Below are 16,702 nucleotides of genomic sequence, written 5' to 3' on the forward strand. Positions count from 1 at the left end.
GGGAGTTGTCTCAAAATTATCTCACAAACTAATTATGTCAAAATATTTCCTGGTTAAAAATTCTCTTCCAAAAGTGAGATATACTATCTTCTGTCACTGCATTTTCCCCCACTTACTCAGTGGAACTTTCTTTAAAAATAAATCATCAGAAATATCTTATTTCATCAACACTTAGACCTCCAAAGCAGCTCTTTGCATTTAAAGTTTCACCTGGACCTGTTGATTTTTGAATACAGAGGATAAAGTCAAGTCACAGTGTTCTTATCATAAGAAACTGCCTTGCCAATATTTTAGTCCCGCTGAACTGTGCTCTCTGGAGAAAAGGTGTGTTTCTGTGCACGGAGCTGTCCAAATGCCCCAAAGGCGATCACAAACGCTAGTGGGAAACCTCTTCAACTACAGTAATCTGAGTGAAAATTACAAGGTTTGCGACCAAAGAGGAAATATTACAATTCTGCATTCAGGCAGCTTGTTCCAGCAAAGTCATCTCTCATATAACTTTTGAGCTGGATGTGCTTCTTTTTTGCTATGGAAGACAATGATTGTGGCTATTATTTGTATCATTTTATTAGCAATGCCTTGAACACCTGGTAGCTCTGATTTGTTTGACAGTTGACATGGCATGTTTAAATCGTAGAAAAAATTGGCATATTGGCTGGTAGATAATAATGCAGCTGTAGCTGGGTTTGGGATATTGAATTTCGCTGGCATTGCTACTTATGAAAGGAGAAATAACTCTTTTTTTCTTGCTTCATCACTTATGATTACAGGGCCCTGCCAGTTCAGGCAATAGAGTCAATGCTGTCTATATATTTTACTATTCTTCCTGCGAGGGAGATCCCTGTCTTGCTGGATCTAGTTCCACTGTTTAAAGTGCTATTATACCCCAGAAATGTATGAAGGAAGAGGAAGGAGAATGTTCATAACTTGAAGAAGAGATTGGCCAGATCCCGACATATTTCTCTAAATGGATCAGAGACCCTGCAGCTGGCTTAAGGAAAGCAAGCTTTGTTCTGGAGTAATGAATGGCTTTTCTTGTCTCCATTGCAGCGGTGACTGAAGGACCAGCCAGCCAACAGCCACCCATGTTGCCCTCAGCACAGCCTGAGCATCCCAGCACTGAGGAGGCACCAAGCAGAACCATCCCCACGGCCTGTGTTCGACCAACCCACCCACTCCGCAGCTTTGCTAATCCTTTGCTACCTCCGCCAATGAGTGCAATAGAACCGAAAGTCCCTTACACGCCCCTCTTGTCTCAGCCAGGTAAATGCCTGTTTGTTCACGTTTGAAATAGTTGTTATCCTCTGTGCCTCTCCTTAAGTGCATGAGGGTTCTGGAGAAGGCGGGATGCCATAAATCTGTTCACCACTGAGGTTCGTAGGGCAGCTTGTAAGTATCTGCTTTGGCAAGCAACTGGCTGGTTATAGGTGCCTTTCATTCCTTTGGAAAGTCATTCATTGATCCTGAACACTGCTGGAAACATTCCTGGTTCTTTAGTCGGCCACATGGATCCTAGAATTTAACTGGGCACCAAGACTAGACATAGAGGTACAAATGCCTGAGAAAAACACTTTTCAGAGCTATGCATGTAAACCCATAATTCTTCTTTGTAGCCTTTCAATTGTTGGCTTCCAGAGGTTCTTATTTCCAAGTTCTAGGGCCAGAAAGGAGAAGAACGCAACTTCTTAATTTTAGAAATGACAAAACAAAAACTTGGGTAGGAAGTAACATCTCTATGGTAACTGTGATAGCCTGACTTATGAGAAATACATATTCCATCATTCAGATGATCAAAATAGAGTTCTCGTTTATATTAGGTTTTCCTCCACAGTTTCTGGGTACTCTGGAGCTCATAGCTAGCAAACCCTTAGAATTTGCTTGGTGATAAGTGGGTAAAGGAATCCTTATTTATGTTAATGAATGTGACTTTTGGTGGGTTTTGTTTGTTTGCTTGCTTGCTTATGAACATGACCTTTGGTCAACCCCCTCAAGGATGGGGGCTGGTTGCTAGGAAAACCAACCATGACTAGAGAGTTGGAGTTTTCAGTCTCTCTCCCAACCTCCAGGGAGGGGAGAAGGGGGGGTGGAATCTGCCAAGGACCAAAGACTTAGTCAAGCATGACTATACGATGAAGTTCTATAAAAATCTCAGAGGACAGGGTTTGGAAAGCCTCCAGGTCAGTTTACATGTGGAGATTTGGGGAGAATGATGGGACTAGAGAGGGGATGGAAACTCCATGCTCTTTCTCCGGATCTCGCTCTATGTGTCTCTTCATCTGGCTGTTGATTCGCATCCTTTATCATAGCCTTTAATAAACCAGTAAACATGTTTTCCTGAGTTCTGTGAGCTGCTCTAGCAAATGCATCGAACCCAAGATGGGGGGCCAGGGGTGGTCCTTGGAACCACAAGTCTGTAGCTAGTAGGTCAAAAGCTGAGGTAGCAGACTGGAGTACATGAGTAGCATCTGAAGTCAGGGGTGGGAGACAGTTTTGTATGGCCGAATCCTTAACCTGTGGAATCTGATACTATTTCCAGGTCGATCATGTCAGAATTGAGTTGAATTCTGAGACACCCTGCTGGTGTCTGAGAATTGGTTGGTATTGGTGAGGAAACCCCCTCCCCACGACATTGGAATTAGGAACACTACCTTAAAGAATGTCTTTCTAAGAAGATCAGTTGGCAGAGATGAGAAAGAGTCCCCTCTTCCCAATGCACTGTTCATTTGATTGCCTCAATTGGTATCCAGTGGCACTAATCCAGAGTTCCTCTTTGTTTCTGTTAGGGATTAGGGGGGAGAGGGAGAGCAGAGAGGGGGAAAAGAAGAGGAAGGAGAAGGAAGAGAAGGAGAAGAAAGAGGAAAAGCAACAGATAGGATAAAAGTTAGGCCAATCAATAGACAAGGAGATACATAAAGAACTACCTAGTGCTTAAAATTATTTGAAGGATTAGATTCTTTTTTTTTAAGATTTTATTTATTTGTTTGACAGAGATCACAAGTAGGGAGAGAGGCAGGCAGAGAGAGGGGGGAGCAAGCTCCCCGCTGAGCAGAGAGCCCAAGGCAGGACTCAATCCCAGGATCCTGGGATCATGACCTGAGCTGAAAGCAGAGGCTTTAACCTGCTGAGCCACCCAGGCACCCCTGAAGGATTAGATTCTTAACAGCCCCAATAAGCACAAGCTAGCAAAGTTCAGTAGTCCCAAGTAAATAGAGGCAAATAGACAGCTGGATTGGCCAATCTGTCATTCAGCAAATATATGTAAGTTTCTGTTACTCAGATCCATACCCACAGCAGCTGTAGTCACTGAAATCATTTATAAGACTCATGATGACTGCAAAAGCTAGAAAAGCCACAATTGCAATTATGAGTATTATCTAATATGAAGAACATTCCTTGTTCCTGGTACCATATTAAGTGATTTGTGTTAATGCTCTCTGGTATTCTGCCTTTCCTGTGGTGTGTGGTACGGATGCTCAGCTACCAGCTAACCCGGGGAGGTGGGATGAAGCACAGGGATGTGGGATTCCAGTCTTTGGGACTGTCCTCTCTGACACATAATCTCAACGGCTGCCATGACTTCGTTTCACAGGAAATAGCTCTTCTAACCCAAAAGAAGCCCACACCAGGATTTAAAAGAGATCTATATTGCCCAAACCCCTCTCCCCATCTCCCACATCTATACACTCCACTCACCTTATGGGCAGAGTCTGCTACATTATAGCACCCTGAAACTATGAGGTCTTTGCTAATCGAAGCAAGGACAGCTGGAAGCAGGAAGATTCATTTAATAAAATCCCTGTGTCCCGATCTCACTGCCTGGTGATTTCTAGTTGCACTGTTTCCCACTGCAGTACCAACCAAAAGAACAGACCTTGGAAGTGACTGGTATTCAACCTTTGGTTGAACTTGAGTTATAGGCCTGGCATGCTTCTGAAGACTTTTAACACTACATTTGATCCTCAGAGCAACTTTGCTACTTTCTTAACCCCAGTTCGTGGCTACCAGAATGGTGATTCCGTTAATTTAAGTAATATAGTCAAGTCTGCACAGCTACTGAGGGATGTATCTGTTCCTATTCTTTTGGGCCATAGCACAGGTTCTGAAGTTCAATGAACTCATTTGCACCTGTTGTTTGTGTCTAACTTACTTAGTGACAAAAACAAAGATAATTTCTTTAAAAACTTATTACCTCAAATCATTCCAAAACTGATAAAAAGAAAAATGAGAAACATCTGAAGTAATTTTGAATTGAGGAATACCTTTTCTTCACAAGCCTTTTAAATGAGGCAAGGTAGAAGAACACCAGTTTCATAATACCAAGAAACTAGGTGCCAAAGCACTTTAATACTGCGAGCTACTCTCTTTAGTTGGGAGTAAAAATTAACAATGCTATCACATTGAGGAAAAAAAAAGATGAAAATAAAATTGTGAGGTCACTTTTAAAAGAAATTTTACGATGGCAGAAATATTTGCCTTGGAACACACGCTTCGAAATCAACCCATGCTCCAGAGAACTGTGGTAACAAAGAACCCTCATTTTAGAAAGAACATCTGACAATAGACAGAACAAAGCCCTGGCATTGTTATTTACTACTTATTGTTTTCTTCCAGTTACAATAATAGGAAAGCGACCTTAAACAAAGTCTGACACAATGTAGCATAAATAAGCTTATTATGTCTTTAAAAGATGGGAAATAGAGTCCTTTCTGCTGTGTCTACACCTGTTCTCTCAAAAAATAAGCATATTTGAAGAACCATTCTCTGCTCTAATGCCATGTGGGCAAGATCTCATTTTCTTTTATCTCCACTGTATACTGATGAGCCTACTTTTTATTAACTATCTATCTCGTTTTAACTATCATTCTTGTTTTTATTTAAACTGTTTCTTAAAAACTATCTCTTTTTTTTATGTTTTCCAATATCTCTGGGTTTTGGAGTGATTATACATTGTTCATGGTTCTCCTTTAAACGCCGTCTTCCCCCACTCACCTTGAGGCATATCCTGCCATCACTTTGGAATTATTAAATGCCTTTCCTTTTCATGTTTCTCCTTCATTGTCTCCCTGTGATTCCTGTTCATTTCATAATGTCTTACCTCATGATTTTCAAATAAGTTCTCCCTGCATTGCTTCTGACACATGGTAAATAGTATGCTTTTAAGAAAGGGCTGATGTTTACTTATTCTAATAGAAAAAGAAAATTAGCAGACTGACAAATGTATTAGCTGTGACATTAACTACATGCTTCTTAGCCTAAAAGATGAAATACTTAGAGCTTTCAACAAATTTTAATTCTAAGAAAATCATTACTTTAGTCAAACTGATTGATGAAGTAAAGTCATTCTCTTGTCGGCTTGAAAAAAAAATTCCTCAAATAATTTTACTTCGGATTTCACAATAAAGGACTGAGTAATTCCTAATGAATTTATCTTTACTTACTGCAAGTAATTATTTTAGAATATGGTAATGTGCGGCATTGCTATAATTTTTAAAGATCACCCCAAATGAGAAGCTCCTTCTGCTTTGAAACCGCTTGAATTAGGATCAATGAAGAAGCTCATTCCCTACTCATATTCCTGTGTGTGGTTTTTTTTTTTTTTTTTAAACAATCGACTGACTTTTTTTAGTGGACCCAGGTGCGACTTCTTTGGCTTTAAAGCCAATTCAAGGTTGTTGGTTTTATTTTATTCTATTTTAAAGATTTTATTTATTTATTTGACAGAGAGAGAGAGATCACAAGTAGGCAGAGAAGCAGGTAGAGAGACAGGAGGAAGTAGGCTCCCTGCTGAGCAGAGAACCCCATGCAGGGGCTCGATCCCAGGACCCTGAGATCATGACCTGAGCTGAAGGCAGAGGCTTAACCCGCTGAGCCACCCAGGCACCCCTTGTGTGTGGTTTTTTTAAGGGCGGCATCATTTATCTGTGCCGTAGTTGGACTTCCAGTAACGCGTTCTCGGGGTGTGACATACAGGGCAGCACAGAGTGCGCAGGAACTGTCTCCACGGAGTTGAGGAGGCTTTCGTGGTATTTTTATAAAAGTGTAATTAGAAAGTCAGCCGGTTGTTATAATGACTGAAATTCTGTCCACCTGAAAACACAGATTCATTCCTTCATTGTTTTTTCTTTTTCTTTTTTTTTTTTTCCCTTTCCACCTGCCGAGTCAAAATTTAGTTTCCTGGACTAGAGTACTTTATGGTATTTCTTACAATTTCATCATCCCCTCGTGATAAAGTGGTTCCGTTTCATAACGCTTCCCAGTGAATAACTTGACTCATTTCAGGGAGGCTACAATCACCGCACTTTGCAAATCACAGATGCGGACATCTAAGTGATTTGGCTTCGTCCCCTTTCAGGTTAAATAGAAAATGTTTGATGGAGTGTTGCGCTTCTGGCATTATAGATCTGACATAAATTCTACAAAGGGCCAAGATAGGGTGTTTTTTTTCCTTTACTAGTGAAAATTCCTTTTAGCTGTGAAATGATCAGCTGCACTTTAAATGAACCTGGATTAGGAGACCATTTGTCTTCTGAGGCTGTAATTCTAAAGAGAAAGAAAATGTGACCTCTTAAATAGTGACTTTAATACTAACTAGTGACTGTTTTACAACATCGGCCCCCTGGAGTTCTTGCATCTTTGTAAAGGGGCTCATGGGCTTTATTGCCCTCCATTTACACATTGCGTTTCCACATGTTTTCTTGTATAAAAGCAAAAGCCTAGAACATTCCGATCTTTCCAGTCTTCGAGGAATCAATATGTCAGTGGACATGACAAGACCAAAACTCATCTCATTGTACTACGAAATTGAGTTTGATTTTCCCTCTGCAAAATGTGGCATGTGCTTCCATTTGTCTGAGGGCTGAGGACAAGGAGTGGGTGGAAGTGGCTGACAGTGGACAGGAAAGGCATTTGATTTATATTTTATGGCTGGTAGGGAAATCATGTGTTCCTGCTATACACCTGATCTTTTTGACAGGACTCATTTCAGTAAATATGCTATCACACAAAACTGCCAATAAATTACTATAACACTTTAATACAATTGCTGCTTTTCCTGAGCCACTTGTAGGCCACCGTAGAGGGTGTTCATCAAGGAGACCGAAGGAGTGTTCCGTTCTGCTGAAATCAGTCACAGACAGAGGTCATGGGAGAGCAAACATCCTTCCACAGGTGAAACAAGATGGTCACTTTTCAGGTCAATCAGGTCAAATAAATCATTGGCACAGCCAAGTAGGAGAGATACGTTGATTTGACATTATTGGGACCAATACCATTAATCAAGTCTGATGGGGTAAACGACACTATCTCCTGTTACATTTCATCTCATATGTAAGATCATCTCTGTTTTCATTTATTTGTTTCTGTAGGTAGTTCCTTGAAGTTCTCCTGTCCTCATTCTTAACAAATTTTTTTGACAGGTGAAATCTAATTTCATTTGGTCTAGTCATCCTTAATTATCCCTTGGAAAAGTAAGGAAAATTACCTCATATATCACCAATGTTTATGACTCTGGAGCCTACTTGGTATTTTAATAAAATACTATTTCCTCTAGAATGGGGTTCCAGTATTTAAAGAGGAAAGACCTCTTCTAATTGCCTCAAAGGGAGGGAAATGATTGCTAGAGGAAACATTAGAAGTAAGTCATGTGACTGGTGTGTCATTTATAAATGATAAAACCAAAGCCTAAAAGACTAAGCAGCTTCCCCAAGGTCAATAATTGAACTAATGGCTGAGTATAAGAATTCAGAGAAATAGAATATTGAAGAGAAACAAAGGATTTTATTTAACTTCTTTTTGATGTGAATAGCTATTCTTAGTTCAACTTTCCCACCCCCATCTCAGGGCCTCTAGGATATTCCTAGTCATTAAATATCCATTAGAAAGAATTGTTGCATAGAAGTTAGATTGAGTTATTTAGCTTAGCATTTGAGTAAATGTTGTACTCCTTCACGTAGGCTAGATGGAGGAAAGAAGTTCTAGTAAAAGTCGTGACTAGCCAGGGACTCGGGGCTAGCTCCCATCTGCTTAAACTCACTTGTCCAGCCTGACAATGTCCCTTTTCAGGACAGTAAGGAGACAGGGAACTGACAGTTGTTGCTTCCAGTACCACACACCACAGGTAGCCAAGGCTTTGGAGTCCAGCAATAAAAATAAAGAAGAATAGAAGGAAGCATAAAGTGAAGATAAAAATCAAGGCACATGGGGCACCTGGGTGGCTCAGTGGTTTAAGCCTCTGCCTTTGGCTCAGGTCATGATCTCAGGGTCCTTGGATCGAGCCCTGCATCGGGCTCTCTGCTCAGTGGGGAGCCTGTTTCTCTCTCTCTCTCTGCCTGCCTCTCTACCTACTTGTGACCTCTCTCTGTCAAATAAAATAAATAAAATATTTTAAAAAAATCAAGGCACATAAGAATATTATCAGGTTGTGAGTTAGAAAATGTCAGGGTCAGTGAGCATGAAAAACAAACAGCTGGTGTTTCTTTAGAATTGCAAAAATCTCTTGGGAGGAGGGAGGACAGTTGAGTCAAAATCTAAGTTCTTTCAACCAAACTTTTGCTCAATTAAAAATAATAAGAGAAAATACTGCACCAGAAACAGTTATATCAATATATAAAATTGAGGTTACTTATCAACTTAATGCAGTTAAACTCTGGGGTTAAAGTATTGAATTACCACCTACATAATCATAAGAGAAAATGAAAAATATCTGTTTTTGGAACTTCGTTACCAAGTAGACTACATACATTTGAAACATATGATTTAAGAATGTCCTCGAATTTTACTGGGGAATGGGTGGCCCAGTGAGTGCCAGAGAATGACAAGGAAAAGGAAAAGGTTGACCAATAAGTTGTTTTCAAAGCAGCAAACATTCCTTAGAATGACCTAAGAATGTCATAGGTCACATGGTTAACTTCTGCTATGTAAATTTTGTTTTTTATGAAACATCTTGAGGATCAAAGTGTCTTTTTCTAAAATAAGCTTATGTGAAATTAATAAGGTTAAGGCTTTAGATTTTGCCACCTTTTGTAGTTTAAAAGGACCTTTCCAAATGAATTCATGCCTAGGAGAGAAGTAACTATAATCACCATTACTGACGCAGAGGGAGACACAGAGTTTGAATAACTTGTAACTTCTCTAGGATCACATGTCATTGTCCTTAGGACCTTTATATAAGCCACAGTGAGCACTCAATAAATGTTTGTGCAGCTGATCAGAATAGAATAATAAAGGTAAAAGCCAGAAATTGATTCAGGTCTTCAATTTCAAGTCAAATGATGATTACAGGTGAAGCAAAGCAACTTGAGAGTTGGCAAGAGGATTAGAAAAGCTGAAAAATTTACAAAGTCACAACCATCTGAGCCTAAGATATTATGTTCTGAACTATGTATAACATCTTATTCCAAAGCTGAATTAAATTGCATTGAGTGGGAAAACAAAACAAAACAAAAACAAAAACAAAAAATGATAATGAAGCCACCACCCCTGAAAAGTCTATTCACTAATTTAACATCCATACTGCAATGGAGAATGACATCCACCTTCTTCATAGGAAGAGGGAGTGTGGCTCAGTGGAAATAGAGTCCTGAGTCTTTCCATTATGCCAATTTTGGAATGAATTTTGCTCCCCTGAGTACTACTTATTCTCATCTGTGAAAATTGATAGTCTTTCATCTCTAAAGAAGAATGAAACAAAGGAAATTCTAGTAGTCTTATTTACTGCAGAAATGAGGGTGGATATTCTGTCTGTATTTTTTCTTTGCTTTGTCAAAAGTATGAGTAGGAGAAGGGGTTTCACTCGAGTAGATTCTGAACTCATAGTGTGCACTGTCAGTACTGACAGTAGTGGATGGAATTCCTTATAGTTCACCAACTGGCAACAGGTTTCTGCTCCTTTGGGAGCAAGGGGAAATTTTGAAATAAAGTGTTCACATAAAACTCTGGGTTAATGGAGTATTGAAAATGTGTTGTGAAGAATCTAGCACACTGAAAACAAAAAAATCCCTGGGATATTAAAATAAAGTAAGAAAACCATTGCTAAAACCATTGAGAGCTCTCCTCCTTCGGAATGTGTAAAATGTTTATCTTACTGGCAGGGACTTAATGGAGAATTCAAGTGCCCTGTTAAACATCCTGTGTATTTCATAGCTAGGGTTGATGTTCTTATTATTAGCATCTTTTTATTTACCAGAAAGAAAGTCAAGATTCTCAGGAAAGAATGCCTTATCTTTTGTGGGAAAGGGATTTTAGCGAACTTCTATTACTTTCTTTCCTTCTTCCTCTCCTCCTCCTCCTTCTTTTCCTCCTTCTTCTTCTGCTTCTCCTCCTGCTTCTCCTCTTCCTCCTTCTTTTTCTTTTCTCTCTCTCCTTCTTCTTCTTCTTTTAGTGAAAAACAATGATAAGTAAGCCCAATGGATTTTAAACCGAGAGACATATTATGACCTAATTGCAGATAGAGGCTTGTAGGAATTAGGAATAATGATATTCGCAATGACACTCTTTTCACATCTACTCCAAAGTGCCCCTCTTAAACATCCTTCTTCCCATATCCCATCTTTTTACCCAGTTGTTGTATCTTTGTACTTCTGTGGTCACCTGAGCCACCAAAAGAGCATATTTCCAATTATAATAATGTGTTGACATAGTCTACCTTTCAAGATTGAGATATCTAGTTTAAACTTGAGTTTCAGTCAGTGTTGCATGTAAAATTATAGTTATTTGTTCTCTTTTCAGCTACTCTTTGGAGTGGTGCCTCAGTTAGTTCTTTGAAATAGGTGGCTTTGTGCACAGGATCTGAGCTGATGCCTACCCCAGGGCAGGACTAAAGGTAGTACAGTGGGGCCATGTGATGAGAAGTATATCCCAATCCCCCAGTCTGTTCTCTGGCAGGAGCCAAGTAGAGCATTTACAGGAAAAAAATAAGAAAACTCTAGGATCCAGCTTCCTTGCTTATTGGCTGAGTTAGTGTCAAATAAGTCACTTAACCTCTCTATGCTTTCATGTCTTACCATAAATGGTGAAAATAAAATCTAGTGTGGAAAGGGGTTGTTCCCTTTGTAAATGAATTATCCTGAATTATACTAGTTAAAAATGTGAGCCCTGTATCCCGGAGCTCATGATTTGATATAAGCTGGAGACCACACTGAGGTATAAATTGGGCCTGGTGAAGTCCTTATATTCAGAAGCTGTGGGGCGCCTGGGTGGCTCAGTGGGTTAAGCCGCTGCCTTCGGCTCAGGTCATGATCTCAGGGTCCTGGGATCGAGTCCCGCATCGGGCTCTCTGCTCAGCAGCGAGCCTGCTTCCCTCTCTCTCTCTCTCTGCCTGCCTCTCTGTCTACTTGTGATCTCTCTCTCTGTCAAATATATATAAAAAAAAAAAAAAAACATCTTTCTCTTTAAAAAAAAAAATCAGAAGCTGTAGGATCAGGTGGAAGTGGGGGGTTAAAGTAAAGTCTAAGGGTTTAATGGCTGGTGAAACAAGATCTAACTCCGGAATGTTTATTTCACCACCTGTGTACCCACCAGAAAGAGGTCAGCCCTTGTACCCTTGCACAAAGAGTGGTGAACAGATGAGAGCAGAGGGTCTGCTCAGAGCTGTCCAAATATTGTTTCCTGAGTCTAGAGAGAAGCGTGGCCTCTTCCATTTGAACAGGTCTTGCTCTCAAGAGGCAGGAAGCTCCCACCAGACCCTTTAAATGACCAAACTGCATTAAATTACATTCCCTCTCTAATTTCTTAGTCTGTTTTTACCAATTGGTATGAAAGCCCATTCTTCAAACCCAGTAAGGATTTATGTCCGAACGGTTTATAGATTTGGTGGTCACGTGCCTGACTTTCTCTCTTAGAAACACTGCATTTCCTAAATTGCTTCTCAGGACGAACCAGTTTAATGTGACTAAAGCCCATGGAGTTTCCCAGACCCCAGCTCTAATATCTGACTTAGCTACTCCCTGCATTAACTCTCTGCAAAGAGAATAGCAGGGCAAGGAAGAATACAAAGTGGGGAGCAAGAATTGAGCTGTTGAAAGTGTGAAAAATAAGTTATTTCTTGAATATATGTCAAACAGTACTGACATCTTTGTCTTATCATGTATTTTATTTTATTAGGAATATTATATATAGTATGATTCATTTCCAAATGTGATTTGACATGTAAGTTTTTAATTCTAAACTCTTCATGAACATGACTATCTAAAGCCACACTTCTTAAATTTTACATGCCGGGGAGTAACCTGCAGATCTTATTAAAATGTAGATTCTGACTCTGTGGCTCTGAAGGAGTGCCTGAGATTCTGCATTTCTAAGAGGATTCCAGAAGATGCTGACACTGCCATTTTGTAGATCACACTTCGAGGAGTGAGGTTCTAGAACATACCATGTGTCCTTCACCTTCAGTTCATGGAAGGGTTTTGTAACTCACTTGAAATTATATTCACCTGTGTGTGTGTTTGTCAGAGAGCACATGCAATTTTTCCCAGTGAATGCATTTACAGCTTTTGTTAGCGTCTCTAACTGTTCATTATCTATAACAAGTTAAGGACCACTTAACCGGCCACTTTGTCATAATCCTGCATTTAGGCTCAGTTGTGCAATGTAAACAACAGAGTATTTTCTGTTTTGCTTCATTTTGTTTTGTTTTTTAGACCAATCTGAAAGCCTTTAGTAAGCAGTAACTTTCTGGAAATCTTAAGGCCAAGAGCTGAACACTTTGGCCCTGCTCAAATGAAATTCTGTAAAATTAAGTCATTCATTTTCTTGTGCAAACACGTGGGGCCTTAGTGTATATTTGTCAATGCCTGATGAAGGAATCAAATTAATATTTTATTGTCTTAAAAGGGATCCCACTTTGGAAACTGTCTCTTTTTTGTTGTTTTTTAAGTGAAGACAAATAGATAAGATTCATAACCATCTGTGATAAGTTTTCCCCAGAAAGGGAGGTTCTGTGGGAAACTGAGATGGGTTGTCATTAAGGAGGTCATCAGAACATGTCTTTGGCATCTCTTGTTCTGGTGTGCCATGGAATGTGCTTCATCACAGACTGGATGATTACACACACATGTCCTCAAACCGTGACTCATCCTACAGTGACAATTGCAGATTCATCCAATGTCATACCAGGGTGATGAGCATATGAAATCAATAAAAAAATATTTAAACAATTTTTTTGGTAGTGATCATGTAAGTGAACCTATATGCAGTGGTAATATAAATCACGGAGAGTGGGAGGTAATAAAAGAAATGTTTATTTCTTTGAAAAGTTTTTCAAAGAAAAAATGTTTTTTCTTTGAAAAAGTTAGGTTGTATTATATAGTATCCTGAAAAATATCATCATAAATCATTTATTGGACAATCAATCATTCTAAGGAGTAAATATATGTTTGAGGAGGCTTGGCAATAGTAAAGAGCAGGTGGGAGAGAGGGGAGGTTTTAAAGAAAAAGAACCTCCTTCTCCAATAAATGTTTGAACAAGTCTTCCTCCCTCCCTCTGTGCCCCCTCTTTTTTCTCTCTCTCTCCCCACAGATATCTTTCTTCTTCTCTCTTTTGCATTACAAGGTCGTTTCGTTACCTCCCTCCCTCATATCACGCTTCTTAATTTAAGTGGAAACAGGTCCTCTACAAGTACCTACCAGTACCCGAGTATTTGAATTTGAGCAATTACAGATCAGAGAGAGGAACAATGATAGAGTATTGAAAAGTACCATGAGAAAAATGCTTTAAGACTTTTTCTTTCAATTTCTTGATGTTTTTATTGTTTGAGAATTTTCTGCACATATTTACCTTTCTCCTTGTACTCCTGGGTGAGACAGATGGTACAGGATCCAGTTTCTGAAACCTGTGCCAGTCGGGGGCATCTGCTGCTCCGGCTCCATTCCCCTCTCCCCCTCCAGCTCCACTGCACTCACTGTCTTCCAGCTGCCACACAGTCAATCCCTTCTTAGTCAGTTCCTGCATGCATTCTTAAATTTTGTCACTTTATTCTACGTAAAGTATGATTCTAATGAAATATTGCACATATGGCTTATCTTCCCAAACCAATATTTAATATGATAATAGATACCAATTTTTCAATAGTCTTTAATATCACAATAAAACCTAATATGTGCTGGATCCCAGTAGATACTCCAGGAAAAAATGAACTCATAATAAGCATGGTGATTTGCTTGCAAATTTTGTTATCGACAGTTGCCATTAGCAAACACTTAACATGTGAATTTGCTGTCTTATATTAATGTTCATAGAAACACAGAGAGGAAAGTATTAATTCATGAGGAATCTTGGGATCAGAGAAGATAAAATAATTAATTCAATGCTACATTATACCAAAATGTCAGGGCCAAGAATCAAACCTAGGACTTTCTGAAACTAAGCCTGCTTTTCTGAGCAATTATATAATAATACATATACTAAAGGGACGATGATTATGTAATTAGTAATGTCACAAATACTAAACACTCCATATATATTTTAGCATCTCCCTTAACATGTAAATATATATCTAGAGAGAGAGAGATTATTTTTTCCAGAGGTATTCTAACACTAATCTATGACATAAAACTCCAGATACATTCACAAGAGGAAAAGGAAAAAAAAAAAAAGACTTTATTTCTGTTTTCTCCATGTATTATTTACATTTGCATTAGCTTTTATTTTGTCTTTTTTTAATTTTCCTTTCCAAATATGTATTGATTACATATTTTTCATACTTGAATTGGCCCAACACATCCTACCAGAGAAAGTTTCATTTCTCGTTGGAAGACTAAAATAAATATCTACATAAATGTCAAAAACCCAGAAATACCGTGGGCTTATTTATTAGCCCAATACAATATATCCAATAGCCAATTTTTCACAGCTAGCTTCCAATCATCTTACAGATATGAAATATTCAGAAACTTCATGCTGCAAGAACATGTCAAATATTGAAAAGTTATGGAACATTGCATAACAACATATTTTCCTTATAAATAATTTCCCATATATGGACTTGAAGAGATCTTTCTGACCCAGCATGACAAGGATGAGTCAGAATTTTTCATTGACATTTTGTCCCACTGCAAATAAAGAATAAAATCTCAATCAACAATATCTTTGGGGGGAATAGACTATTCTCAGGAAATTGCATTTCTGGATAGCTCAGGGTAAAATACAAATCATTTTATAATAAAAATGTTTATCAGTTGGCAATCCTGTGATAGCTATAAATAAAGACTATGAAGAATGCCATTCTACACAGGTCTTGTCTATAAATCCCACACCATCTCTGCAGAGTAGACTATGTCATTTTATATGCAATGGACCCAGAGTATAGGAGAATCGAACAGCATCTCCAAGGTCACAGTTACTAAAGTGCAGGGACAGCATGTATGGCTAGTTCTGCATGATGGCAGTATTCTTTCCTTGACTGCTGGAGAATCACACAAGCTTAGCAGGAAGGACCAGAGTGAGGAAAATGCCAGGGATGAGAAAGTACAACATGTTTTCAGAGTCTACAGGTAACATTCTTTTGTTAGAGAGAATGATTCCTAGAGTAATCACGAGATAATAAGCTAGGAAAAGGTAGGTTAGTGACTTAGGAGCATCAAAGCACAAACTGAGATTAAAATGGAAAGTGTATAATGTAGATTGATGCAAGTGAGAACTGATGGAGGAGAAAGCAGCAGGACTTGTCTTCCAAAACGAGAAACAGGCAATTGAATGAATAATTCGCTATGAAGAATGAGGGGGAAAGTGAGGTCCAAGGTGACTCGGCTGTTGGAATCCTGTGTCCTGAGGAACAGTTATAAACAAACAGAAAGAGGGGAGTGAACTGAGAAGGTACTCCGTGAGAGGAAAGGGAGAGCCAGAGAGAGTGGAGCCTGAAGGGGCAGGGAACCACTCAGTGGAGCTAGACAGTGGGTGTGGGGAAGTGGGAGGAATTCAAGAGGGAATCACAACTGAAGAGTAGATTAGAGAATCATTTTCAGAGATGTGAGAGCTTTAGCACGGGGTAGATAGATGACAACTCCCAGAGAAAGAATTTGAAGGAAAAGAAAGAAATTTGAGAAATGAAATATGAGGTAAGTCTACATTTTATGAGGGAGTAAATAAAGATATACTACAGGTAGAACAATGATATAATTTTTCAGAAGCCATGAAGGGAGAATATTTCAAGGAAAAGGCAGTTTTAAACACAATTCCTTGATTCAAAGTTGTCTTTGTTTTTTTCCTTCCAGTATTTTACTATAAAAATATTAAATGCTCAGAAAAATTATACAGTGAACTTTCCTGTGCCCACCACCTAGATTCTTTATTTTTGCCTCATGTTTATCCAACCATCCACCTTAATTTTTGATGCATTTCAAAGGAAATTACAGACTTCAGTTCACTTTATCCCTAAATATCTCAGCAAGTATATAAAGATGCCATTGCCTTTGGAGTATTCCATTGATTTAGCTGTATAATTTTAAGAGGAAAAATAAAAACTATAATAATATTGCTGTGAATCCTAGAACTGAGAAAACATAATGCTAGCAAATCCTATAGAGAAATTTATAAGGCAGATACCCATTAGGTTGAAAAATTATGATGGTATTTATGACCTTTATGTCTGACATTTATATAGATTGGTGAGGTCAAAACCAGGTGTCTGAGAGAGACATGGTGAATAAATAAATAGGTAATGTGCAAGTGTAGACAACCCTAAAAGTATAGCAGCAAAATACAGAAAAG

General features: G+C 38.8%; 1 protein-coding gene across 1 annotated transcript in view; it reads left to right on the forward strand.

The window, feature by feature from the left end:
- DCC (DCC netrin 1 receptor) overlaps window positions 1–16,702 on the forward strand; it is a 1,182,017-nt gene that overhangs the window by 1,149,547 nt on the left and 15,768 nt on the right. The window contains exon 27 of the mRNA XM_046024141.1: window positions 1,051–1,263. Within this exon, the coding sequence (XP_045880097.1) occupies window positions 1,051–1,263 (213 nt within the window). The remainder of the gene's footprint in view (window positions 1–1,050; window positions 1,264–16,702) is intronic.

This window comes from Meles meles, chromosome 12, assembly GCF_922984935.1.
Source record: "Meles meles chromosome 12, mMelMel3.1 paternal haplotype, whole genome shotgun sequence".
NCBI lineage: Eukaryota > Metazoa > Chordata > Mammalia > Carnivora > Mustelidae > Meles > Meles meles.